We start from the raw sequence: 27,206 nt of genomic DNA, 5'->3' as shown, positions 1-27,206 counted from the left end.
CTGAACCCTGACGGACACAATAACCTAGAAAAATTCTTTTACAGATGCACCAGGAGATGTGTAAAAAGAAGCCAATGGTAGCAAAAACCTGGTAACAACCCACATATATCCGTCAACAGAAAAATGGATAGATAAACCTCGGTGCAATCATGCCATGAACTATTTATTACACAGCATGGAAAATACATGAACAGCAACCACACAGATGACAGGGATAAATCTCAGGAGCAGAATGGTGAAAGAAGGAGGCAAGTCACATAGGAATATACAAAATACTGTTTGATTTCTATAAAATTCAAAGACAGGCAAAGCAAAACAAGTCATTGCCTAGGAATTTTTATATAGTGGCAAAACTATATAAACATATATAATACATATTGTCATAACAGTTTTATACATTATACATTATATTTATTATATTATATGTAAAATATTATATTATAGAGAATATATGTGTACACTATGTGTGTGTGTGTGTGTATATATATATACATATATATATAAAACAAAGAAAGTTTTACACATATAGTGAAAGTGATTTACACAATCACCAGGTTGATGGCAATTTCAGGGACTCCTAAGATACTGATAGTTCTGTGTTTTTGGTTTTTTTGATAATTCTGTTTTTAAACCTTAAAGGCAAGGGGTGGGGGTATTTGCTTTTTCATTTTATTATTTTTAATTTGTAAAGGAAAAAAAAAGTTTTCTGCCATTCCAGTGTTACAAGGACCAAGCTATTAGCTACTGCAGTTGCCCACCTACAGTGCACCCTGAGGGAAATTCAGGATGTGGAAAAAACTGGGTGCAGCTTTCTGCATATGGCCCCTAGTTAGTAGAGATGTCTATCTAAGGAAGAATTTCAACGATCCCAGATTCTTATATTTTCCCATACATAGAAAAGGACTAAAATCAGTAACTTGAGATCTCTGGGATTTTTTTTTTTTTTTTTTTTTTTTTTTGCAATTAGCACTTAATCTTCACTGAGTTATATGGTTGCCTACTTATAGTATCCCCCCAACAAGACTCATATATATGCCGGCTCCTCCCTTACCTCTTGGGAGCAGTTCCTCAGAGCTCTCTCAGAGGCTCTCTCTCTGGCTATAGTTCCCAGTAAGTTCCTCCAATAAAACTCAACTCACAACTTTTACGTTGTGCATTTTTATTTCAGTCAACTAAATAATTTTGGCCCCATTTTGCAAGGATCATATAGTCCACAATAAAACATTTTTTAAAACTAAGCAAGCAAGGAAATAAAGTTATAAGCCTCCGTCAGGAGATGAAGCAGAGCACATTCAGAATATCTGGGTGGAGACTAACCAGATGTTGTGATGGGAGAGAGTTCTATAGCACAAGGCTGGGGAGGGACCAGGAAGAAATCGACTCGACGAGCTAGGGGTGGGCTGGCCTCATCCCTTCTTCCCTCAATTAGTTCGGAGTTCTTCTGACTTCTGTACACTGTACACTTCTGTCTACACTGCTTCCACAAGGCAGTGCCAGAACTCAGGTGAACATGTTCTAGAAAAGCAGATTTCACCTCTCTGAAGGAGGCAGAGCAGGAGGAAGAGGGAGGGGAGGAGAAGAAAGAACAACAGGGTATTAAATGGCTGCACAACAATATTTCATAGGAGATTCACAAACTATTTACTCAGTCCACTGTAGTTGGTGATTTAGGTGCAATTTTTGCCCAATCATGCAGGTGGCTGTAGTAAACATTCTTGGGCTTAGAACATGGTCCAAACGCTCTCCTCTTCAGAAGAGCTCCAGGAGCAACTAGTGACACAAAAGTCACATGTTTTCAAGGTTCTTAAGATTGACATTTATCAATTGCCAAGTCTTTCTAGAAGGATTTTTCTTAGGCAGACTCGCAGCAATGGCAGTGAAAACATTTCCTTACAGTTAGGACTGTCTATTGTTGGCTTTTGTGTGTGTGTGCCCATAATTTTTTTTTTAATTGAAGTATAGTCAGTTACAATGTGTCAATTTCTGGTTACAGCGTAATGTCCCAGTCGTACATATTTATACATATATTCATTTTCACATTCGTTTTCATTAAAGATGATTACAAGATATTGAATGTAGCTCCCTGTGCTATATAGAAAAATTTTGTTTTTTTATCTATTTTTATATATAGTAGTTAATATTTGCAATTCTCAAACTCCCAAACTTATCCCCCTGGTAACCATAAGATTGTTTACTCTGTCTGCGAGTCTTTTTCTGTTTTGTGGATGCGTTCATTATTGTCTTTTTTCTTTTTTTAGATTCCACAAATGAGTAATATCATACTGATGCAGGAAAAATGGATGTGGGGCATGAGAAGGGCCGTGTACCAGTCCTTGGTCGAGCCCCTGGGACGTGCCCCGCCAAGCATGGGTCCTTGGCTTCGCACAGGAAAGAATTCAAGAGTGAGCCACAATTGAGTAAAGGTAGATTTATTTAGAGAGATACATCGAAAGGCAAGAGAAAGCCCATGAGGTGTGGGGGTTGGGTGCTCAGATTAGAGTAAAAGTAGATACACACTCCATAGACAGAGTGCGGGCCTTCTCCGAAGGGGGACAGAGAAGGTGCGTTGCCAGTTTTTATGGACTCAGTGGGTTCATATGCTAATAAGTGGAAAGACCAGTTTAACTAGCCTGGGGAAGGGACTGGGATTCCCAGGAAGTTGGCCATTTCCCACTCTTTGACCTTTTGTGGCCAGCATTGGGACTGTCATGGCGCCTGTGGGCGTGTTATTCACCTTGTTAATATATTACAATGGATGTATAATGAAGCTCAAGATCTGCTAGAAGTCAAATCTCCCACCATCTTGAGCCTCAAGGCCTCCTGGGGGTTGAATCTTCCACCATTTTGATATTAATTGCTGTATCATCCCTTGAATGGCTGTGCCCTGCCCCCTTCCTTTCTCAATATGACATATTTCTTTCTCTTTCTGGCTTACTTCACTTAGAATGACGATCTCCAGGTCCACCCTTGTTGCTGCACATGACATTATTTTATTCTTTTTTATGGCTGAGTAGTATTCCATTATATAAATATACCAAAGCTTCTTTATCCAGTCCATGTCAATGGAAGTATATGTTGCTTCCAAGTCTTGGCTATTGTATATAGTGCTGCTATGAACATTGGGGTGCATGTATGGGACTGTCTGTTGGTTACCATGGGAGGTAATGAGCACCCTGCCCCTGGGGGGTTCAAGTAGGTGTAGGGGTGTGACTGTTTGCCCAGGGCTGCTAGGATCAAGAAGGAACTTACATTGGGTTGCAGGTGAGACTCAGGTGTCCTTAAGGAATCTTCAAAGTCTCTGGGCCTCTTCCGCTAAGACTGAAAGTTCTAATTCTCATTCTCTTTCCTTTTTTAAGTTCCCCTTCAAGCCTACTACTTCTGCTCACACTTTCCCCAGATACTTGCACTGTTCCTGGAGCTGCCACTGTAGACAAAAAGAACAGACTTTCGCTCACCTTCCAGTTATGCAAAGGGTCAAGTCACAACCCACTGCAGTCTCTCACCAGCAGCTCACCCAAAGGAGAATTCAGGCAGCAGAAAAATAGGATGCAGCGTTCGCTATTTTGGATGCATGGTCCCCAGATAGTTAAGATGCAAATCTAAGGAAGAATTTCAATGACCTCAGATTCTTGCATTTTCTCATGCAAAGAGAAGCACTAAAATCATTAACTTGAGAGCTCCTTTTTTTTTTTTTTTTTTTTTGTGATTAGCAGTAATCTTTTACCAAGATGTATGCTTGATAATCTGTACTCCTCCAGCCCAAAAAATTCGTATATATACTGGGTCCTCCCCTACCTCTTTGGAGCAGTTCCTCAGAGCTCTGGAGGAACTGTCTCTGGGATTATAGTCTCAGTAAGTTACCCCAATAAAACCGAGACTCAATGGTTGTGCGGTTTTTTTCAGGAGACACCACCCTGGCCCTAGGCCTTCCAAACAGAGGTGCTGAGTGTCAGGCAGATCTGGCCCATGGTGGTGAAGGGGACTCATTGGGGTCACACAGGTTTCAACTCAGCTTCTGTTTTAGCGGCGAAAGCAGAGCCGACTAGGGTGATGACTGCGAGGAGAGTGGAGAGCAGGGAAGACCCTCAGGATCTCCCAGGAAGCCTGTGCCTTTAAGGGAAGGGGCGGGGTGAGGCTTCGGGGGGCGTGGCCTAGGGGCAGGCCCGCGTAAGGGGCGTGGCCGGAGCCGGGCGCGCTGAGGCCAAGCCCGGGCCGAGCCCTGGGGCCAGACCCGGACGCTGCAGCGGGCGGCGTCCGGGACCGAGGGTCTGGCGGCGCGGTTGGGCGGACGGGGACTAGAAAGAAAGGCCGTGAATCCCGGCGGGGTGGAGGTGCGGAGTTTGCGGGTCCGAGGCCGGGCCTGAGGTAAGAGAGGAGCCTGCCCGCCTGCCTTGGCGCCGCTGGAGGACCAGACACCCGGAGTTCAACTTCTCAACATCCGTTGGGATTGGGAAACAGCACTTGGGCGTTCCCGTGGTCTCGCACCTGGAAAGTGCAGCCACAAAAGTGATGGCATCCCCGATTAACTGTCCCTGCCCCTTCCTTTCAGGTCTGCAGGTCCTCCGAGGGTCTAAACGCCTGGCCTCTGACGGGCGCACATGCAGCGCTCAATAAATGCTCTTTTGTGAATGAGTAGAAGAAATTGGCGGCCAGTAGAGCGGAGACATATGCTGCTCCTCAAATTGGGGACACCTGAGGCGAGAGCACTTATTGCCCTCTCTGCTCTGACGCGGCAGCATTTGTCTCATTTTACAGGTGATGAATCAGAAGCTAAGAGAGATGAAGTGACCTCTCCCCAAGGCCGCACAGCCTGTAAGTGACTGAGACGGAATTGCAAATCTGGAGTGTCCGGTTCCAAGTCAGTGCCAAGGGCAGTTAACAGAGAACAACGGGAGGGAAGAGCCTGTCAACAGGTGAGGAAAAAGTGCTGAGAAAAGCCCTCTGCTCCCTTTTCTTTCCCCGGAGCCGCTTCCTCCCCCTGCGGCCCTTTCCAGGAGGTTAAGCAAAGAATTACGGGGGGAGAAAAAAAAAAAAAAAAAGCTCTGTTTTCTGAGCTTTATTTTTCTTGGTAGCAAAATGAAACATGCTCATCGACAACATGGGGTGGAACCAAAAGAAGAAAATTAGTTTGCCAAGGACTTTTTTCTTTCTTTCCAGTATAATTTCTTTGGAGGAAAAATGAAGCTGGTTTTGCCCTGCGGTTAAGGGAAAGACAGAGGCTGAAATCCAGCCCAGCTCAGCTGCTAACAGAGTTCTGTGACTTTGAGCAATTGAAAAACAACCCCCCCACCCCCACCCCCACCCCCGGGCCTTGACTTACCCGTCAGAGGAGTTCTTAGCCTGGGTTTCCATGGAAACACTAGAGGAAGAGCAGTCCCTCAGCTAGAAAAGTTTTCAGGCCCCTTCTGTCAGGTCCTGCAGTCTTTGGTGACACTGCCCCTCCTTCTCACCCCTACCCTGCAGGCTGTTGGAGGTGCCAGCTGTTTGAAACTGAAACACTGCAGAGGGGAAGCAGAGAGTGAGGGCCAGCCCCCTTGGGGGCTGATGGCCGGAGGACTGCTGAATCAGTACTGGGTGCTGAGTTTGCTCTATGTGCTGCTGATGGTCGAGACAGTGTCTGGGGCGAGGAGCCCAGCTACAGGGGCCTACATTAGCCCCCAGTTTCCAGCCTCAGGTGTGAACCTGATCCCCGTGGTAGATGTGAGTATCCTAGCAGGAAACTAGCATCAGGTGGAGGTATATTCATCCAATCAAATATTTATTGAGTGTCTACTATGTATCAGGCACTGAGGCACTGAGCTGAACCCTGGGATATGCCTGGGACCATATACTGTAGACAAAAATCTCTGCCCTCCTGGAGTGAACAGTCTCCTGGGAGGTTGGATAAAGACGTAAACATGTAAATTTCAGGTGGTAAGATGCTAAGTGCTTCTCAGATAATAGGATAAAGTGATACAGGAGAGTGGGGGCCATGAGGAAGAGGGAATATTCCCAGCTATTTCAGATTGGGTGATCACAGGTGGCTTCTGTGACAAAGTGAACTTTGAGCCAAGCTCTGGATGGAGAAAGGAAGCCACTTATACAGACATCTGGAGGAAGAGCATTCTGGGCAGAGAGAACAGCAAGTGCAAAGGCCCAGGGGCAGGAAATAAGCCTAATGTGTTTCTGGAGCAGTGAGGAGGCCAGAATGGCTGGAACAGGGTGAGTGAGAGGGAGAGTACAGAATAAGGATGGAGATGTAGTAGTGGTCAGATTACAAAAGGCCTTACCAGCTGAGTCTAGGAGGTGGGGCTTGTTTTATGACAGCGGGGAGCCAATGGAGGGTTTTAAGCAGAGGAATGTCAAAATCTGATTGATTTCTTCAAGGAATGTTTCCAGCTTCTTTGGGGGAGAATGGATAGAGAGGGATGAGGGTAGCAGCAGGGAGACTAGGGCGAGGGCTTCTGCAGCTCCCCAGGTCGGTGATGGTATTTGTGGGAGATAAGAAATGGTGGGATTTGGAGTCAGTGTTGGAGGCACAACAAGCAGGATACACTGATAGATTGGGTGGAGGAGTGTGGTGGTGGAAGAGAGGAATCAAGGATGGCTCCCGATTTCTGGCCTTAGCGTCGAGGGGATGGGAGTGCCATTGAATGCAAAGAGGGAGATGCAATGGGGATACTTGGGGAGGGGCAAGAAATCTTCCTCCCCAGCCAGGGATGGTCTGGGCCATTGAGACAGGATACAGGGAACTTGCATCATTCCACTCTGATATCTGTAAGGGGAGGAGAGGTCACAGTGGATCCCGAGTCAAAGGCTGAAGGCGGGAGACAGCTCAAGATGACCCCTGGAGTCCCCATCAGCTGCAGGGGGCTGGCGTTCGCACCTTGTATTTTCTTCAGGTGGGAGACAGAGTAACAAACTCCTCCCCACCTAAACCGACAGCTAAGCGTGTTTAGCACGCCTACACCAACTTTATGGGGCTGCAAATGCCTTCAAGCCGATTGTTTAATGCAGGCAAATAGGTAATTATGTCCATTTTACAGATGGGAAAGTGATTTTGCGGTTACTGTGGTTATAAAGTTGACTGCTGCCTCTTGGAGGCAGGAAAACTGGGGTTATTTGTGGCTTGTGTCAGACAATCTTTCTGAGTTATTGAGCACTTAGGCCGGCACTGTGCCTCGCGCACCAAACCCTGCCGCAAACCCCCGCGATGAGCATGATTATGTCCATGCTGTAGATGAGGATGCTGAGGTTCAGAGAGGGGAAGGTGGCCCCGAGGGAAGTAGCAGAGGCAGGCTGTGAACTCGGGGCTGCCTCATGCTGAATCCGTACCCTTCGCCTCTAGCTCACCATCTCCCAGGACTGACACAGGCAGCTGCCCTCCTAGAAGCCCTGCTGGCCTCTGGCTGGCCATTGTTCTGGGAGCCTGCAGGCTGGGAAAGGCCACCCACTCCTCACCTAGGTCCTTTTGAGGTCAATCAACAAATATTTATGGAGTACTTATTATGTGCCAGGAACTGTGCCACATGCTGGGAGTACCGCAGGGAGCTGATAAGCTCAGTCCCTGCCCTCATGGAACTTACTTATACTCTAGTCAGGGACACGGAGAAGAAACAAGTCAACAGGTTAATCCACAGGATGATTTCACGCAGTGATGGGAAAAAAAAAAAAAAGCCAGGATGGGGATGTGATGGAGTGAGATGGGGAGGGGTGCTGCTTTGTCTCGGGCTGTCAGGGAAGGCAAAGATCTGGGGGAACAGCAGGTGCAAAGGCCCTGAAGCAAGAGCAGGATGACATTTCACAAACAAACTTTGAGAGGCCAGAGTGGCTGGAACAGTGAGCTGGGGGTGAGATATGACAGGGGAGGAGACAGGAGAGGTAATAGGGGCAGGTTGCATGGGGTTGTGGGACCACCGTGCGGACTTTCCCTGTACTCAGGGGTAAGATGGGAGCCATGGCAGGATTTAGTGCACAGGAGGGACAAGATCTGATTTCAGTTTTTACAAGGATCCCACTGGCTGCTGTGGGAGAATCAACTATAGGGGCAGAGACAGGGAGCAGGCTGGCAAAGTCATCCAGGTGAGACAGTGGTAGCGGCTTTGGGAAGGGGTCCAAGTTAAGATTTTGGGGGAAGTAGTAAGAACTGGTTCTGCTGGACCACTCAGTGCCCAGTACCCTCAGCCCAGGCTGGTCCAAGTGTGACCTCAGAGGACCAGGGACAAGTCTGACATCAGACCTACCAGGGCCCAGTGTTTCCAGGACATTCCTTTTGGGAAAAAGGAGAGTCTGGGGAAAAACTCTCCTCTTAGAACAGATCTGACAGAGGCTGGACATTAAGGACTGACCCTTGGAGGACTGAAGGGGCCAAGCTAAGTGCAGGGAGCACTTTCTCTTTAGTCTCTGCCTCCCCCTCTGGAAAAAGGAGTAATCAAAGCTCATTTTACTGAGCAGTGATTATGTACCAGGCTGCATGGATTCCAAGCACATGGATTAATTCATTTAATCCTTCATTTCAAGGGTTGGCAAACTTCAGCCCACAGCTCAAGTTGGGTCCACTGCTGGGTTTTATATAGCCTGGGAGCTGAGAATGGTTTTTGTATTTTCAACTGGTTGAAAAAAACTTTTTTAGAAGAACACTATTTCCTGACATATGAATACTATGTGAAATTCGAACTTTAGTGTCCCTGTGTACAGTTTGATCAGAATTCAATCATATCTGTTTATTAATTATTGTGGATGGTGCTTTTGCAAGACAGAGTCAAATGATTTCCATAGGGACCATCTGGCCCTGCAGAGGGCAAAATATTTGGCCTTTTACAGATTTTGCCGACTATAAAATGAGGCAGGAACTAGGGCACAGAGGGGTGAAGTGAGTTGTCCAAAGTCACACAGCAATGAGTGGGGAAGCAGGATTTGAACCCAGGCCACGTGGTTCCAGAGCCCTGTCCTCATAACCACGGCACCATCCAGCAGTGAGCGCGTGGCATGAGGCTGAGGGGCCTCTGGGAAATGCCAGTCTTCGTTTTCTGCTCCTGGGTTGGTGTCCTGGTGGAAGACTTGGAAAAGTCTTTCCACTCCTTGGAAAACTTGCTCTGTGGGGGTCCCGCTGCAGGATTGGGAGTGTAGGAGGTGGTGGAGGTGCAGCTCGGGGTCACATCTACAGCGCCTCTTTTTCAGGCTGATGGAATGAGGTTAAGAACATCAGAAGTCTTTGAAAGCATTACAATGTCTCCATTTAAACTGACTCTAGAGTGTATCAGTTTCCTATTGCTGTTGTAACAAATGACCGCAAAGGACTTAGTGGCTTAAAACAACCTACATATGAGGGTGGGAGGGTATAAATTTGGGAGTTTGAGATTTACAAAAATTAGCCACTATATATAAGAATAGATTTAAAAAAAAAACAAACCCATGCACTTGTTATCTTAAAGTTCTGGAGGTCAGAAACCCAAAACGGGTTTCACTGGACTAAATTCAAAATGTTAGTGGGACAGTCTTCCTTCTAGAGGCACTAGAGAAGACCCATTTCTTTGCCTTTTTCAGTTTCTAGAAGTTTCCTGCATTCCTTGGCTTGTGGCCCCTTCCTTCATCTTCAAAGCTACCAGCACAGCATCTTTCTCTCTCAGTCTAACCTCTGCTTCCATCTCATTTCTTTTCGTGACTGACCCTCCCACCTCCCTCTTATAAAGACCCTTGTGATTATGTTTAAAGGCCCTACAAATAATTCAGGACAATCCCCGCATCTCAAGATCCCTAATCTAATCACCTCTGCAAAGTCCCTTTTGCCGTGTAAGGTCACACATTCACAGGCTGTGGGGAGTAGGACATCTTTGGGGACCACTTTTCAGCCAGGGAGGATGAACCAGGAGCTTGTGACTCTCCATTGTCCCTCCCAGCCCCCTCACTCCCTAAGCCACCCCCGTCCTGCCTGTGCACCTGCACAAGGAGGAGCCTTTGGCCTCGAATAACGACGCTTGGAGAGGACATCTGGATCATGAAAACCTGAGCTTTTCTTGATGGATCACAACTAACAAAATGGAAATGATTTCCAGTTGTTCCCTTGATATCACGTTTGGCTTCTTATTTGGCTTCTGAATGGAGCCAGCGTGGAGGTTGATGGGCTGCATTCTGATCTTTGGTAATAAAGGGAGTGTGGAGGGGCACTTAACAAAGCATGTGTGGCACCAAGATGCCAGTGGCCGGAGTGGGTTTGATGAAGACCGCTCTGTAGGGGGGGAAATAAGGCCCAGACACCTGAGGGGCTTGCTGAAGGTCACCCAGCCGAAGGTCACCCAGCCAGCCCCAGCCGGGTCTCAGCCCCAGGGCTGCTCTTCCTCTCTGCTGCCCCTGTCTTCCACACCAGGCTTACTGGTGTAGGATTGAAAACTGATGGCCCAGGGTATTGTCTAGCTGCAATGGTTTTGTTTGAGGTTTTTTATTTGCAGCATGGGGGGTGTTGTCTTTCATTTTACAACTTGAATGCCTTTCAGCAGGGCACGCGCCCTCCAGCTCCACACCATTCCCTGCAGCCCCTGTGGTTTTCCGCGATTATGCAATCTGCCTGGCCCCCAAGGCATTGCATTTGCGATTCTTTCCTGTCCAGCCTGACCCTTGAAACTTTTCCCACAGCGGGGAAAATGTTTGGCCTTTTTTGGGTTTCCTGGGCATCCTTAGTGACTCAGGGAAGAGGATGAGAAGGGAATGAGGCTGAAAAGTCACCCAGCCCTGACTCAGAGCAGTGCTACTTTAACTATACCAAGAGTTGGGTTGGCCAGCTTGTGGTGGGTGGAGGGGGGTAGGAATGCGATTCTGGAGGCCAGGTTTGGGGAACCCACCTTGCTGACTCACTCTGCTATCAGCTGGGCTGGGAGTGTCTCCCTGCATCTTCCCTGGCGTGCCCTGAGGACAGGGAGGACGGAGGGCAAGAGGTGGGGAAGAAGGCGGGCAGAGGCTGCCCCCATCCAGTTGGGCTGTTTCCCCAGGAGTTTCAGCTAATAATGTTCAGGTAGAGCTGAGTTTGAAACCAGCTAGCAGTGGTGGGCTGTGTGCCTTGGGGCAAGTCCCTTTGCCTCTCTGTGCCCAGTTTTCTCATCTGGGAAGTGGAAACAATTGTGCCAACCTCCTAGGTCTGTTACAAAGACTAAGTTGGGGCCCAGCACAGTGTGTGGCAAGTGACTTTGGTGGGAGAGGCAGACATTAATTAAACAAGCCTGTGATCCTACAAATAATTGGGAATGTCAAAACACAAGAAGTGCTTTGAAGAACACCCAGGGTCCTCACCGACACTTGTCATTTGCTAGTTTTGTTTGGTTTGTTGATGTAGTAGCCGCCCTAATGGGCGTGAAGTGGTACTGACAAAGCTTTTGAACAAAAAGTTTGAGAAGCAGACCATCTAGGCATTGCCTAAGCAAATGCACAACCTGCCAGACAGCTGATATCCATTAAGAACTTCTACAAGTCAAGAAGCAGCCAACATTCCAATAGAAAACACTGGCAATTTAAAGAAGGCGTACAAATGGCCATTAACACAGGAAGGAGCACTTCATGTGTCATCAGAGACTGGCAATTTAACTACAGGAGGTTCCCACCATGCTGGCTGGAACCAGATTTGTAGCAGCCAGTGTGGGTGCAGGGTGGGTGGAAGTACAGAGGTATAAATACCCCAGCTCCCTTGCCCTTGGGGTTACCAGCCCAAGGTGGAAACTGTCTCCGTCCAGCCTTCACTGGTTGCTTCCCTGTTCCACTTACCCATCTCGGCTCTTGTATGCCATACCTCCCAGCTCTGCTGCTTATTTAGAAATCCTTGTCTCTGGGTTGTTTTTGGAGGAACTCAGTCTAGGATACTTCTAACTCAGCACTTTCACTTCTAGAATATTCTAACATGTACTCAGAGAGTCATATGCAAGGAAGTTCCCTGTTGGTAATATTGGAAAAATAGACACACCCAACTGCCCACCAGCAGGGAAATGTCATCTCCACTGTATCATCCGTGGTATGAAACCCCATGCTACTGTTAAAAAGATTCTACAGAGAGGTGGGGGGACCGGGGACAAGGCGTAGTGATGGTTAAGGACAGGGATTCCAGAACCTCAAACCACCTGGGTTCCAACTCTTGACTCTACCACTGAGTAGACCCTGGGGTGTTGCCTTAATCTTCTTATCTGTGTAATGGGCATGATTAATAGTCCCTTCCTTAGAAGATCATTGTGCAGATTAACTGCGATACATTTTAAGCTCATCAGCCCTGTCCCTGACATATAGAAATCACTAAAAATGTTTAGACTTTTATCATCCTCTTCATCATTATGTGTATCAATATATTAATATATGGCACATATATGAAGTGGTAAAAGTAAGATGCAGAAATAAGAGCTTTAAGATGGACCCATTTCAATAAAACAAAACAAACTATGTATAATCGGATGTATATACCAGCATCATTGGACTGAGAATTGTCTGTGAGGGTACGCTTCAAACTAATCATGGTAGGACCTCTGGGGAGAGGTGGGATTGTGGAGGGCAAGGATGAGAAGGAGGAATTTAGAAATCTTAAATATTATTTGTTTTTGTTTTGTTTTCAATATATGCGTTCATGAATTACTTGTGTTAATTTCAAACACAAGTTTATTTTCAAAAATTCAAGCGTGCGATTGGTACCTGGAGGGCGTGGGAGGCTTAGAGAACGGGCCGAAGGGAGTTATCTTCAGCTGCTTAGATAGGGCTGGTCCAGTCACCCACGGGGTGTCAGCCCCTCATGTCCTCCCTCCCCTCCCGCAGTGTCGAGAGGTGTGTGGCCTGAATGCCTCTGACCGCTGTGGCTTCATCCGGACCAACCCTGACTGCCGCAGCGACGGGGGCTACCTGGACTACCTCGAGGGCATCTTCTGCCACTTCCCACCCAGCCTCCTGCCTCTGGCCATCACCCTCTACGTGAGGCCCTGCCCAGGGGAGCTGGGGGGTGGGAGCTGGTGGCTCTGGCTGGACTTAACACTCCCTTCCCTCTCCGGCCCCCCATGCAGGCTTTCTGGCTGCTTTACCTGTTCCTGATTCTGGGAGTCACTGCAGCGAAGTTGTGAGTTTGGCCTTGGGCTCACGTCCAGCTTATAGATGGGAAAATGGAGTCCCGGGAGGTTGACATTGAGATGACCCTGGGTTTAGGGGGAAGGATGAGGGCAGGGACCACTCACTGTGGATGCTCTGACTGTTCACTTTTTCTCCATAGCTTCTGCCCTAACTTGTCAGCCATTTCCACCACACTCAAGCTTTCCCACAATGTGGCAGTATCCTTTGGTCCAGGTCCTGTACCCAGGAGGGAGGGAGGGAGGGAGGGAGGGCGGTTAGGACAGGTGGCTGGGAGACAGGTGGCAGCTCACGGCCAGGAAAGGCCCGGGCCCCTGCACTGACGCCCCTTGACACGCCCCCCCCATGGCGTCACCTTCCTGGCCTTTGGGAACGGCGCACCGGATATCTTCAGCGCCATGGTGGCCTTCTCTGACCCGCGGACAGCCGGCCTGGCCCTTGGGGCACTGTTTGGTACGAGCGGCCCCGGCTGGTGGGGGTGGGGCCGCAGGAGGGGGCACAGGGTAGACCAAGCTTGGCATCTTCTCCTTCAGGCGCTGGTGTGCTGGTCACCACTGTGGTGGCCGGTGGCATCGCCATCCTGCGCCCCTTCACAGTGGCCTCAAGGCCCTTCCTCAGAGACATCATCTTCTACATGGTGGCTGTGTTCCTGACCTTCACCGCACTCTACCGTGGCAAGGTCACGCTGGCCTGGGCCTTGGGTGAGCAGCCGTGGGGCCAGGGCCGGGTCATCTCGGGGCTGATGGGTGGGTGGGAGGCTCAGGGACTGGAGGGAGTGGTCAGCAGAGTGCTTTTATTCCCCCACGTGGTGGAAACCCTACCTATCAAGGTGGCTTGAGCAAAAAAGAGGGCAGATCACCGAAGGGGGTTGGCTATAGTCAGGGCAATGCTCTGAATTTTCACAATTTAAAATTTTAATAAGCAGTACAGCTGGGATGCTGACTGTGGCCATCAGGGTCCTGGCAGCATGTCCATTCCAGCCAGATGGTTCAAATGACATGGATGGAGGGACAGTTTACAGATGGTTAGGAAAACCAGCAAGGGATGCTGAGAGGCAGAGACACCCAGGGACCAGCCACAGCAGGAGCCCTTGAAGGCAGGAACTGGGGTCACCAGAGCCTGGTGAGGGCTGGAGGCCCGGTCCAGGGGCCACTCGACGTGAGTGACAGTTATGGAGGCTCACAGGCCCTGCCACAGGCACCACAGCAGGGAGGGAGCAGGGACGAAGTGGCCCAGACCCTTTCCTGCTGCCTTCTGATTTGCCGTCCATTGGCAGACCCAGTGCCACCAGGGCCCAGGGGATGCAGAGTGCAGGGCTCAGCCTTGTAAGAATCCGACCCTTAGCGCTTGAATTGGGTCCTAGAGGCCACTGTCTGTGCCAGGCATTACACCGATGATTGCCGGATTGATGGAGGGAAGGGAAAATGGGCCACGAGGGCAGGAGAGGGGGTGTTTACCTACTGGAGCCAGCTGGGCTGACAAAGTCCGTGCCACCAGGCGCCAGCAACAGAACAGGCAGCTCTTGTTGTCTGGGTCCTGCGGCCAGGATGCCACTTGGTGACAGCCTGTGCCCTGGTCTGCAGGTTACCTGGGCTTCTACGTGTTCTATGTGGTCACCGTGGTTCTCTGCACCTGGATCTACCAGTGGCAGCAGAGGAGATCCTTGGTCTACTCCATGCCTGCGACTCCAGGTAAGGCCTGAATCGAGCTGCCAGTGGGAGCCAAGGAGCCTGGTGCTGCCATGCCCCTTCTGGCTTTCTCTGAGCCTTTGTGTGTGCTGTCCCCTCTCCCCCGTGCGCTTTTCTTCTGAAAAACTTAAGGACTCAGCCTGGAGGGAGCACCATGGAGACCCCCAGGTGTCCCTTGCAGGCTCGCAGGGCTTCCAGACTCACCCCAGCACAGACTTAATCTCTCCATTCTGTTATTAATTTGCTTATATTTCTGTCTATTGAACTGTGAACTTCCGAAAGGCCGGACTTTGTCTCATTTCATACGTGTCAGTGACTCCACCTACAGGAAGTCTGCCGTGATTTTCCCTCTTCTTCCCTCTTTATCAACTGAGCCTTCAGAGTTCAGCACCTATTACCCTGTGCTGTCTTCTAAACCCATCATAGCCCATCAGGCTGGAATGGAAGGGGGGAAATGAGGCCCAGAGAGGGACCCAAAGTCACACAGAGGCAGAATCAGGGTTAGCACTGACTCCTCGCTTGAGGAAGGCTGTTTTCCTTTTAGGAAGCCCTTCTTTTGAGGACTCAGGCCTCTAAATCATTCCAGAGGACTCCTGAGAAAAGTTTCAGACTGGAACAGAAAAATCTGATGGGTTCCAAATTCTGAAAATTTTCAAAATTGAAGTCAGTAAATGTTTGAGTTACATCTTCACATATCCTTATTAAATTTAGCATCATAGCTGCATCGTTGCATTTGAAAATGTTTTATGAGTTAGACTTCCTCACTCTTTAAGAATTCTTGAGCGTGCAGGGTGATTATTGAGAAACCCAGAATACCAAGGGGCTGGACACTTACACCCTGGAAACTGTCCTGTCCCAGAGGTGCCCTGCCCTGGGACGGTGGTGGGGAGGGCCTGGGCTCCCCACCTGGCTTGTGGGAAACGCCCCTCTCTCCTACAGAGATGCTTTCAGACTCTGAGGAGGATCCGGTGTCGTCTCATACCAGCAGCTATGACTACAGTGAGTCCAGTGCCCTGTGCCCAGCTGGGGTGGGGAGGTGGGGAGAGGGGCGTCCTCCAGGTCCCAGGAATGAGGCTACGAAGCAGCCTTACCTCTCCCTGTGTCTCATCTGAGCTCTGGGCCAGGTTCGCCTGCCCCCGCCGCCAGACACTGGGCTTTTCCTTCTTCCCAAGGGCTGGGAGGACTGGTGGGAGGGAGGGGAGAGGGATTTCTGGAGACTGAGCCAGCCACGGACGCCTGCCCCTCCCTCCCTGGGCCCCCAGGTGAAGAGTACCGGCTGCTGCTTGATCACGAGACCACGGCTCAGATCCTGCTGCGGGCCCTCAACCCCCTGGATTCCAGGATGTGGAGGAACAAGTCGGTGTACTGGAGGGCCCTCAAGGTGTTCAAGGTAAGGGGGGTACCCTGGAGCCAGGCTCCGGCTTCATGAGAGCCCAGGACAGGGGCCCTTCAACCTTCTCCAGAGCAAGGAGGGGGCGCTGAGGCCTTGATGGGGCAATAGATGAGCTGAGACTTCATGGGGAAACTGAGTCATGGAGTTTGGCTGGGGTTCTGCCCCCCATGAAGGAAGGAGAGCATCTTCCTAGGAACAGAGAGGCAGAGGAGAGAGGCAGGGGCCCCTCCTGATGGGGTAAGGGTGGGAACTAGGGCAGAGGTCAGTAGGAGTAGGTCATAGTGAGTCCAAATGAGGCCAACATTGAGTTTTTTTCCCAAGCACATTTTACGCCTCTGTTCACATCATATTCACCAATAGCCCGTTGGCCAAAGCAAGTGACATAGCCAAGTTCAACATCGGTGCGGCTGGGAAATCTATTCTGCAGACTCTAGTCATTTAACAAGGTGTGGGGGTGTTTTATTCTGTTACAGGATGGGATTGAGGAGTTGGGAACAGTATCCAGCCTGCCCCAGTGGCTGTGATGACTTAATGAACTAATAGATGTGAAGGGCTGGCTCTGGTGCTTAGCATATAGTAAGCACTCCATAAGTGTTACTGCTAATTTACTTACTGGCTAAAAACACCAGGTGTGGGGCCAGTTAGAGCTGGCCCTGTATCCTGGCTTCATATACCCTCCTGTGTGACTTTAGAGAAGTTCCTCAACCTCTCTGAGCCTCAGTTTCTTCATCTAGAAGGTAGGAAAAATGTAGTTCCCATTCACAGCGTTGTCAGGATCACAGTGAGGTGCTGGGTAGCACTTGGTTTGTGGCAACGTGTTACAGCAGCGACAGGAGACTGATACGGGCTGAGGGGTCTGCACACGGTAGGTGCTTTAGTGGCAACAGCCTTGTTCTTGAGTAACTAAGCTCATCATGGGGCCAGCTGAGCACAGGCCTTCCTGGCGAGCCCCCCCTGCCTTCCCACGCTTGACAGCTGCCCGTGGAGTTCCTGCTGCTCCTCACTGTCCCCGTCGTGGACCCTGACAAGGATGATGGGAACTGGAAACGGCCCCTCAATTGCCTGCACTTGGTCATCAGCCCTCTGTTCCTGGTCCTGACCCTGCAGTCAGGGGCCTGTGAGTATCCCCTCCCCCAGGGCAGCCCACCTCCCTCCTCCCCACGTTCCCGACTTTTCTTCTCAGCCACACCAGCCAGCGGGCCAATCCTGGACATACAGCTGGTGTTTAATACACACTTGTGCCATGAGGGACACTGGCCTCCTGCAGTCAGTGGGTCCAGGCCTGCTGGCTCCAGATGGAAGCTGTGCACTGGTGGCCCTTGGACCAAGTCCAGCCCTCTGGCTTGTTTGCCTGTCTTACAAAATTGACAGATTTCACATCAAAATCCAGGGTTGGGCTTCTCAAGAAGACCTGGGCCACATTCCTGAAGGCAGAATTGGGGAGCAGAGATGAGGCAGCCCCTGCCCCTCCCCTACCAAGTGCAGGTGCCCACTGGCTACTTCCTCCCTGGCCCCTCCATTCCCTGTTGGGTGACCTAGGTGGGTTGCTTCACTCATCTGTGTGACCTGTCTGGTCCCCTCTGATGTTTGAGCTCTTCCCCGTCTGCCCCAGGCTTTCCTGTTCTGACCTGCTCTAGCTAAAGCAGTACCCAGCCTTATCAGGTGTCTTCTAACTCCCACTACTCAGGTTCTTCCTGTTGTCTGACTTTAGTATCTCATGCTGTCCACTCCTTTCTCTGTCATCTGGGCTCCTGCTGCTCAACCCAGGGGTATCACTTGGAGGTGGAGGTAGGGCTCTGATGGCAAATGCATGGCTGGGTGTGGCTTTTTTGCTAAAAGAGTGTCAGGATGAAAATGCTGCCAAATCCTCTGTGTTTCTCCTCCAATTTATCACAGGTACCAAGGGAAGGAGAGTCTATCAGGGAACAGTGTGACCCCAGAGCTGGGAAGGGTGCCCCCAGGGGTACCAGCCATCTGGTTCGTTATGGCCCTCTGTTCTCTATTGAGCTGGAAAGCCCTGCCCCTCCAGCCTGGGAAGGGGGTTCACAATCCTTTTGGCTTCTTAAAAGAGGGGTTCCCAATCATTAGTTATTCAGGAACTATTTTGATATTTTTTCCCACTCATTGCTGTTATATTTTTCTTAAATCAGCGCTCTTTTCTTTTTTAAACTTAAATTTATTGACAAGGAATCTGTTATCACTTGCATGGGTAGGAAACTGACATCACTTCCAATACGTTTACTGTATTTAAATTTGTTACAGTGAGAGAATTGCAGAAGGAATCCATTTCTTGAGCCGCGAGTCTATGGTACTTAGTGTTTTGTCCACCTGCCCCAACACCATCTAGTGGTAGCAGGTCCATGCTGGGGAAAGACTGGCTCAGGCTAATGCATTTGTGACCCACTTCTGGGCTGAGCCCTGGCTAGAGAGACAGAGCTTCAAGCGCTGCCTTGAAGCTCATCTGGACCGAAGCATCGTGATTGATTAGTGATGTCTGCCATGGGCATGGGAAAGGATAGCGGTGGTGAGTAGTCTTAGCCATTGTCATCCTAGTTCCACAACAAAAGGCTGGAGAGTCTATTTTTCATGTATCTATCTTTTCTTTCTGATGTGAGTAGCTTGAGGGCAGGGGCTGAGTCTTTAATTTCCCTGTCCCCCTGAAGTGCCTAGGACAGGGCTGGGCACTTAGGAGATACCTATCTTATATTCCAAACAATTGTGTTTTATTTGTGGGTTTTATCCATGGGTCTCCCCTCCACACCCCCTCAATCATCTTGGGAGGCTTCCTGGAGGAGGTGCCAAGCGGACGCTGTGGAGAGTACCAGCTCCCTTTCTTGTCCCCCTGCAGATGGCGTCTATGAGATAGGTGGCCTCTTTCCTGTCTGGGCCGTGGTGGTGATTGCGGGCACAGCCTTGGCTGCAGTGACCTTTTTTGCCACATCCAACAGCGAGCCCCCCAGACTTCACTGGGTAAGAAACCCAAGCTCTCTGAGCTGGGAGAGGGGACACAGAGGTCTCCCGGGCAGATGTCCTAGGACAGTTTGGCCGCTAATCACCGTCCATGATGGCAGATCCTTAAAGCTACTTCTAAGGGGTTTTGTGCCTGTTCGAGGTCCTCTTTTTTGTTAACTGCTTTATTTTATTGAGCTGTAATTCACACACCATACAAGGCACCCGTTTGAAGTGTACAATTTAATAGTTTTATTATAGTCACAGTGTTGTGCAACCATTACCACAATTTTAGAACATTCATCACCCTAAAAAGAAACCCTGTACCTATGAGCAGTCACTGCCCCAACCTCCCCCACCATCCCCTGGCCACCACCAGCATGCTTTCTGTCTCTCTAGACTTTCCAGTCCTGTTTATGTCACATAAATGGAATCGTACAATACGTGGTCTTTGGCGACTGCCCTCTTTCACTTAGCAAGAGGTTTTCGAGGTTTATCCATGTTGTAGGCTGTGTCAGTAATTCATTCCTTTTTATGGCTGAATACTATTCGATCGTGCAAATACAGCATATTTTGTTTCTCCCATTCATCCATTGATGGACACTTGGGTTGTTTCCACTTTTTAGATATTATGAATAATGCTGCCATGCCATTCGTTTCCATTTTTTTTTATGTAGAAAGAATTCTTTCATTTCTCTTGGGTGTATTCCTAGGAGGGGAACTGTGAAGTCAAATGTTTAACTGGATATTTACCTTTTTAAAGACCCACCAGACTCCTTTCCCGTGTCTTCACCAGGAAGAATGTTCACATTCCAGTGATGGGATTGGCTGGTCTTTGGGGGTACCTTTTTCCATTCTCTCCACTCTGCAGGATGCTAAGGAATCTTAAGGCAGTTTGTCAAGAGACTTTTTCTTTAAAAGCTTACTTAAATGTTTCATTTTTTATACTCATGATCGATTTTAAAAATTACAGTTTTCATTTTCAGAAACTCCAAATGAATATATGAGCCCCCCCGCAAAATTGAATTTTCAGCCAATGGATTACTTAGAGAAATGGTTTTAGCCAGTGTTTCTTAATAGTCTTGGAAGCACTGACACGTGCTCCAACACGGATGCACCTTGAAAACATGATGCTGAGTGAAAGAGGCCAGTCACAAAGGACCACATATTGCATGAGGCTTTTTATGTAACATATCTAGAATAGTTGAACTCACAGAGACAGAAAGTAGACCAGTGGTTGCCAGCGGCTGGGAGGAAGATTGAGTGGGCTGGGAGGTGACTGCTGGAGTTTCTTTTGGTGTGGGGGGGTGGCATTTGGGCCATAGACTGCTGAAAGCTATGATGAACCCCTTCTTGACAAAATAGTAATAGTGAGCTAACATTTTACTGAGCACTTACTATACGCCAGGATCTAATTGCTTTGCATCTGTTAACTCTGTATGCTCATGACCACCTCATGATGTAGGCACTGTTATCATCCCTCTTTATAGCTGAGGAACTGAGTCCATGTCCCTGTTGGGGACCAGCCTTGGTCCCATCAGCACACTGTTCCCTCCCCAGCTCTTTGCTTTCCTGGGCTTCCTGACCAGCGCCCTGTGGATCAACGCAGCTGCCACAGAGGTGGTGAACATCTTACGGTCCCTGGGTGTGGTCTTCCGGCTCAGCAACACTGTCCTGGGGCTCACGCTGATGGCCTGGGGGAACAGCATTGGAGGTGACTCGGGTCGGGTGGGCCTCTGGGATGGGCTCAGCCACATCGTCACTGCTCTGTGCTCCCCCAGCCAGAACTGCACGTGGGCAGGGGTGTCCAGGGCGTCTGCCTTCAGCAGGTGCTCAGTGCCCACTGTCATTTTGGAGTGACCATCACTGGACATCGGGTGGGATGACCTGGACTGCACCTGAGCTGGGAGACTGTAGAAGCCCCCAGCGTCTCCCCCACTCTCTGATGCACAGACACTCAGTGGCCCCCCAGAGTTCAGGCAGGACGTGAAGGTCATTGCAGCCAACCAGGCTGAATGTATTCATGGGTGTGTGACTTGGGTAGGCACTCACACATACATGCATATATCGTTCTCTATTTACAGCTGCCAGGTAGGGTTGGTCAGGCTGTACACTGCACAAGAGCATCCAGATAAGGGGTCAGGGGGCCCAAACTCTAACTCTCCTTCTCCTCACCTTTTTGGGCACCTTTTCCTAATTTGCACAGAGGTACCAAGTGTGCTAGCAGCAGACGAGGCTTGGGTGAAAAATTGGTGGCAGCATGTCACATCCACTAAGTTGCCGCTGGTGGGAAAGCATCAGGTAAAAGGAATTAAGGAGGGAGTTGTGTCTTACGGGACACTGACCTCCCATAACACCCCAGCCTGCCAGTGCCAGACCCAGGTGGACATTCAACAGTGTTTGTTGACTGAATGATTGTGGGTAGGAATGAAGGAGCGAATGACCAAGGAGGGCCAGGGGAAGCCTCTCACCGCTCAAAGCCTTCTCTTGTTTCCACGCAGACGCCTTCTCAGACTTCACGCTGGCCCGCCAGGGCTACCCGCGGATGGCGTTCTCTGCCTGTTTCGGTGGCATCATCTTCAGTATCCTTCCTGGGGCGGCCCTTCCCTTGGTGCTGGGAGCTACGGGTGTGCTCCCTGCCCTGCCCTTGGGATTGGCTTTCACTGGAACACCTGGGGCAGGTGATGCGGCTGCTGGAGCCTCAGTTTCCTCATCTATAAAATGGGGATATCGAGAAGACTGAGCTTGTAAGTTATTGTCAGGATTGAATGAGGTGACAGAGTGCTTGGCCCCTGGCAAACAGCAGTGGATGGCAGATCAATTAGTATTGTTAGGGCAGAGGTGTTATTAGTGGCTGCCCACGTGCTAAGTTTATGGAAGACCCTTCCCTCTTGCTTATAGGTGTCAAGGTCTGTAGATGGCAGGGGTTGGCTCACTTCTTCTTAAAGGGCCAGAGCACAAAAGGGCCATAGGGTCTCTTTTGCAGCTCTTCAACTCTGCTGTAGTGTGAAAACAGGCGCAGGCAATACATAAATGAATGGGCGTGTTCCAATAAAACTTTATTTATAAAAGCAGGCAGTGGGCCGGATTGATGGGCAGGCTGTCATTTAGCACCCCCTGCTCGATGTAGAAAAGACAGGTTCCGGGAGCCCCGGGGATGTGAAAAAACAGGGCTTTGAGTCCAGACGGTCGCAGGTTCCAGTTCCAGCGCTGTCCCGTGCCCGCTGTGTGACCTCGGGGCTTTGCACTCACCTTACTCAGTGAGCTCCTCTGCACGTTAAAAATGGGTCAGCTTGAGGACTGACGGGGAAAGCAGCCAGGAGAGTGCCCCGCCCGTGGCAGATACGCATCAAGCGGTGGGTATCACTGGTTGTGAAATAGAGGAAGATCATCTGAAGGCGCTTACAGTGCAGCCCTCCCCAAGTGTCACAACGGAAGGACCATGGGGTGAGCTGCCGTGCAGGCCACTAGCTTGCACAACACGGTCCGAATTGATGGGGACTGTGCAGGCGTGCCTCCTGCTGTTTGTCACTTCCAGGCACCCATGTGACCGGCTTCTGGCTTTGGGGCTGTGACCTCTCCTGACCCCTTAGGTTGGGGTGGGAATGGAGCAGCCCTGACTGGAGCAGTGTCCCCTGAACAACCCCAGAGGTGACTCCGTCATCCCCAATGGGCCACCGGCAGTCACTTCACCTCACCTCGCCTCCATTTCTCCATCTTTGGAGGGCTTGCCAGGTACTGAGTGTTTCTGTCACCTCATGCGGTCCTTACAGGAGGGGCGCAAAATGTCCACTGGACGCTGTCTTTCTTAGAGGCACTAAAACTGGAGAGGGTCTCCTCAGATAGGGTTTTTGTGGGGAGTGGGTGGGAGTGCAGGTGGACATCATAAGGAAGGCAACGGGCTCTGTGGTTGGGGACATGGGCATGTGTTCTGGCAACCTTCCTGAGCTGGGCTGCAGACATCCTGGTGGGAGTGGGGCTGGGCTGCCTGCTCCAGATCTCCAGGGGCCACGCGGAGGTGAAGGTGAGTGAGCAGATGCTTCTGCAAGGGGATCTCCTCCCCCTCCTCCCCTCCCCCTCCCCCTCCCCCTCCTCCCCCTCCTCCTCCCCCTCCTCCTCCTCCTCTCGTCCTCTTCACATCTCAGTAGATTACACTTCCCCGGGGAGAAGACATGTCTGAATTTGTGACAAGTCTGATTTGTCACAAATTAAAGTATTTTGCTTGTAGGATTAGAAAAATGTATTCCTTGCAAGGTCACAGAGTCATGATGTAGCTTCAGGGGAAGGAGCAGGGAGACCCTGGATTGGGGTCCCAGTTCCATCCCTGAAGCCTCTTGCTGTATGACTTTAAGTGAATTAGGACTCTGAGGATCTCTGAGCCTCAGTTTCATAACCTGTGAAATGGGTTGATGCCCCCCCCACCCCCCCAAGCTTCCTGGATAAGCATGCATGAGGTAAGAGCTAGGCTGAACATCTTACTCCAGTGCTGCCTGGCGGGGACAGGCGGGGTGAGAGAGAATGTGGGCGACAGCCCAAGAAGAGGGGAGCTCAATAGATTTGAAGAAGGTTCTGAGACACACTGAGTGGCAGAGGTTCGCAGGTTCAGGGGCATCCAGGAATTTCATGGGGGCACAGGGGCATCCCAGAGGGGTGAGGGCTGGAGATCTGCAGTTTTAAATATGCTCCCTGGGGACTTGATGAAGGTTAAGACACTTGAGAAGAGCTTTTCTAACAAGGCCGAAAACTCAAACACTCCATGAGGCCAGCCAGGTAGCTAAACCGCGTGGTCGACTCAGGTCAGGCCTCGTGTGGCCAGATAGTCCAGCTTTTCGAGAGAAGAAATCAAGATTCCTAGGTGAACTTTTTTCCTTTGGAAATACTGCACAGGGCAAACAGCTGCCCAAGCAAGGCAGATTTGACCCATGGGTCCTGAGTTTGCATTTGCCAAGGACTTGGATTCGGAGGCCAAGCCAGGGAAAGATGAAGGGGGGAGGGGTGGGGGTGGAGATGTGGCCCAGGGGATGGTTTTAAGGCTCCAACTGTGAAAAGCACTCGGAATGTGCTGCTGAATGTTGGCGTCATTAATGTGAACAAAGTCGCCCCCCTCTTTCTCCAAGAAGGGGCTGGTTCTTGAATAGACTCTCGTGGCTAACTTGTAATTAACTAGCAGCCGGGCCGGCCTTTCACAGTGGCCATGCCCCTAAGCAAATAGCTACTTAAGAGCTTGAAAAGTTTGCTTTTCTGAAGGGTAAACACCCTCTGTCTGCAAATTGTGTTTATACTTTTCATGGGTTTAATAGGTTCCTTTCATTCTCGACTCTCAGGCAGTTCCAGATAATGAGGCTTTAGGGTTGGCCCCCTGAGGACCCTATTTCTTCTTTTCTCTGGCTCCTTAGGAAGTGTGTGCGGGTGCGTGCGCACGTATGTGTGTGTGTGTGTGTGTGTGTGTGTGTGTGTGTGTCTCTGCATTCCACTGCCTTTGTGCTGAGTTTAGGAAATACTGCTGCTATTAATTGCGTAAGACATGAGGCATCATGAGAAGTCATCCTAGACGGATGTCCGTGGTGTGCTGTTGGCTGAAAAACAGTTTGCTCTTAAACACGTATCTCCCGTACGATCTCATTTCTGGTTTAAGAATGGATGGACTTTGGATTGGGGCTCTGTTACACACTATAGTTGACCCTTGAAAAATGTGGGAGTTCGCAGTGCTGACTCCCCTGTGCAGTTGCAAACCTGCCTGCTGCTGTCTGCCTCAAAAGCAAAGGAATTGATAAATGACTCACCCAGGGGCAGAACACTGAAATAGTTGAATCATGATTCAACCCTAGCTCTTTTTTTTTTTTTTACTTTATTATTATATTTTGGGGGGCAGTAATTAGGTTTATTTTTAGAGGAGGTACTAGGAATTGAACCCAGAACCTCATGCATGCTAAGCATGCGCTCTACCACTTGAGCTATATACCCCATTCCGTAAACCCCTAACACTTTTGATTCCACATATTGTGACCTGTAATCAAACACAAACATTTCCCCCACGCTTAAAGACCTGTGAAATGAAAATACAGGTACTCCAGTTGTTGAAAAAAATCTGCGTATAAGTGGACCCATGCAGTTCAAACTGGTGTTGTTCAAGGGTCCATTGTATCCGGTTTCCTCGGCTGTGGATGGGTAATGATTGTAATGGTCCCCTTCCAGGATGGGGAGATAAAAGGCTATGGTGTATGGAACACACCTAGCATGGTACCTAGAGTTACGTCATCCAAATATGTTAGATGCAAAGTCTGGAAGGGAGGGACATGGGAGGGGATAATTTCACTTCCTTTTGTTCTTCTGTGTTGCTGGAGAATTTTTCAATGACTGTATGTAATACACATATATATATAAATTTTTTTAACATCTAAGTATTTATTTGGGGTACTCACAAAGTCCCCTTTTTATTATGTCCAAAACAAAATAGTGATCGGACTAGTAAATCTGAGGGGACTTAGGGAAGAAGCCTTTGTTTTAGTGGAAATCCACGATGTGGAACTATTGGGAAAAAGGCAAAGTAAAAGCGAGAGCTAAAAATAGGACGTGAAAAAAACCAAGATGGCAGGACATGTGGTGCATCTGGGTTGGACAGAGAAGAGCATGAACGTGACCGTGAGCTTGGAGACGGTCTCAAAACAGTTCCTCCATCTATATGTGTATTAGCTTCCTAGGGTTGCCCTGACAAATTACTAAGTACTAGCTGGCTTTAAAGATGAAACTTCAAGGTGGGGTTTCCCATCCCACAGGGCAGGCCAAAAGTCCCTCCCTGGCCCCCCACAAGGAGCCCTCAAGCATCACCTTGACTGTTGCCTACAGTGACCCGGCCTCTCTCCCCGTGTCTCCTCCCCTGCCCGCAGCTGGAGCCGGATGGCCTGTTGGTGTGGGTCTTGGCCGGCACCCTGGGCCTCAGCCTCGTCTGTTCCCTGGTCTCGGTCCCACTGCAGTGCTTCCAGCTGAACAAAGTCTACGGCTGCTGCCTGCTCCTCTTCTACCTGACTTTCCTCGTGGTGGCACTGCTCACAGAATTTGGAGTGATTCACTTGAAAAGCGTGTGAATGAAGCCGTGTCTGGGTCCGCCTGGTGGTCGGGAGGCGTCACTGCAGGCGGTGAGACGGAGGATGGAAGACGGCCTGCCTTCCGTTCCCGTGTGCATGGCGGGGACGGGAGGTGGGCTCTGCGGGGCTGTGCCCTCTGCCAAAGCGTCCCAGTCACTGCTGTGTAGAGCGAGGAGGACTCAACCTCATTTCTGGGACTGTGGAGACTGGGTTTCCTTGTGACAGTTCCAGACAGAAGGTAAAAGGCTTCCTTGCATTATCTCCAGAGCTTCTTCAAAGTTGGGGTCTGGGGTTAGGGGATGCTTGTCTGGGTGCCTTCCGGGCTGGTGTTGGAAGACCCCAAAGTGTTCAGGGCTGGAGGCCCCGGCCTCTCCCCGTAGTCGCCCCCTGCTGCCTTCCTGCGTCTTCTCAGGGCTCAAAGGGCTGCCAAACCCGAGTTTAAGGAGTCAGGGCAACTTGGACCCAACAGACAGAGCACCAGGTACGCTGTGGGCCTCGGGCCAATGCGGGCTGAGTTCTAGAGCTGCGCCATCCGACAGAAATAGAATGTGAGACACCCAGTTTTGAATATTCTAGCTGCTATATTACTAAAGCCAGAAGAAAAAGGTAAAATGCACGATAATATATATTGTTCCAGCAGCACTGGCCCGTTGGTGGCTGACATATTGGATGGCCCAGCGCAAGACGCTGCCCCTAGGACCGTCTGTGGGCTTCAGAGGTTCCCCGGCTGCAAAACAGGAGGCAGTTTGACTGTGCCCTGTGCCTACCTCACGGGGAGCCCTGGCTGGGGTCCCAGTGCCTGCAAGCCCCCGGGAGGGTGATAAGGGCTCCCTAGCGCCATCCTGCTGTCAGCCAGTGACCTGCCCTTTCACTAAGCAGCTCTCCCATTTGCTCGATGCCTTATGCCGGCAGTAAAGGGATTTAACTGTCTTTTTTTTTTTCCAATGAAAAAATTATTAAATATTTCAAGTGTACGGAAAATAACACCCAACTGTTAATTGGTTCTTCTTAATCTGGGCCAGGTGATGA

The 27,206-nt window shown here is 49.9% G+C and overlaps 1 protein-coding gene and 1 long non-coding RNA gene across 4 annotated transcripts; one reads left to right on the top strand and one right to left on the bottom strand.

The window, feature by feature from the left end:
- Positions 1 to 127: 127 nt before the first annotated feature.
- On the bottom strand, positions 128 to 5,468 carry LOC106729471. Of its 2 annotated transcripts, none has more exons than XR_001365887.2 (3): positions 5,321 to 5,468; positions 3,456 to 3,599; positions 128 to 1,538 (listed from the first exon to the last, which is right to left on the bottom strand). It is a non-coding gene; the product is annotated as an uncharacterized LOC106729471 (long non-coding RNA). The 2 variants fall into 2 exon arrangements; XR_004316774.1 differs by lacking the exon at positions 3,456 to 3,599 and adding an exon at positions 3,250 to 3,424.
- On the top strand, positions 4,169 to 27,163 carry SLC8B1 (solute carrier family 8 member B1). Of its 2 annotated transcripts, XM_032472179.1 has the most exons (17): positions 4,171 to 4,365; positions 4,756 to 4,913; positions 5,464 to 5,700; positions 12,760 to 12,912; positions 13,002 to 13,054; positions 13,205 to 13,262; positions 13,410 to 13,515; positions 13,596 to 13,763; positions 14,646 to 14,753; positions 15,690 to 15,749; positions 16,013 to 16,140; positions 17,119 to 17,260; positions 18,992 to 19,113; positions 20,653 to 20,806; positions 21,594 to 21,674; positions 23,052 to 23,116; positions 25,980 to 27,163. In XM_032472179.1, exons 3-17 carry the CDS (start codon positions 5,545 to 5,547, stop codon positions 26,175 to 26,177), a joined length of 1,752 nt encoding a protein of 583 aa, XP_032328070.1. In that variant the 5' UTR covers positions 4,171 to 4,365; positions 4,756 to 4,913; positions 5,464 to 5,544; the 3' UTR covers positions 26,178 to 27,163. The 2 variants fall into 2 exon arrangements, with proteins under 2 accessions (XP_032328071.1, XP_032328070.1); XM_032472180.1 differs by lacking the exons at positions 23,052 to 23,116; positions 25,980 to 27,163 and adding an exon at positions 22,380 to 22,853 and having other exon boundaries at positions 4,169 to 4,365.
- The last annotated feature ends 43 nt before the right edge of the window (positions 27,164 to 27,206 follow it).

Source organism: Camelus ferus, chromosome 32 (assembly GCF_009834535.1).
Source record: "Camelus ferus isolate YT-003-E chromosome 32, BCGSAC_Cfer_1.0, whole genome shotgun sequence".
Lineage (NCBI taxonomy): Eukaryota > Metazoa > Chordata > Mammalia > Artiodactyla > Camelidae > Camelus > Camelus ferus.
This window is presented reverse-complemented; position numbering and strand designations above follow the sequence as displayed.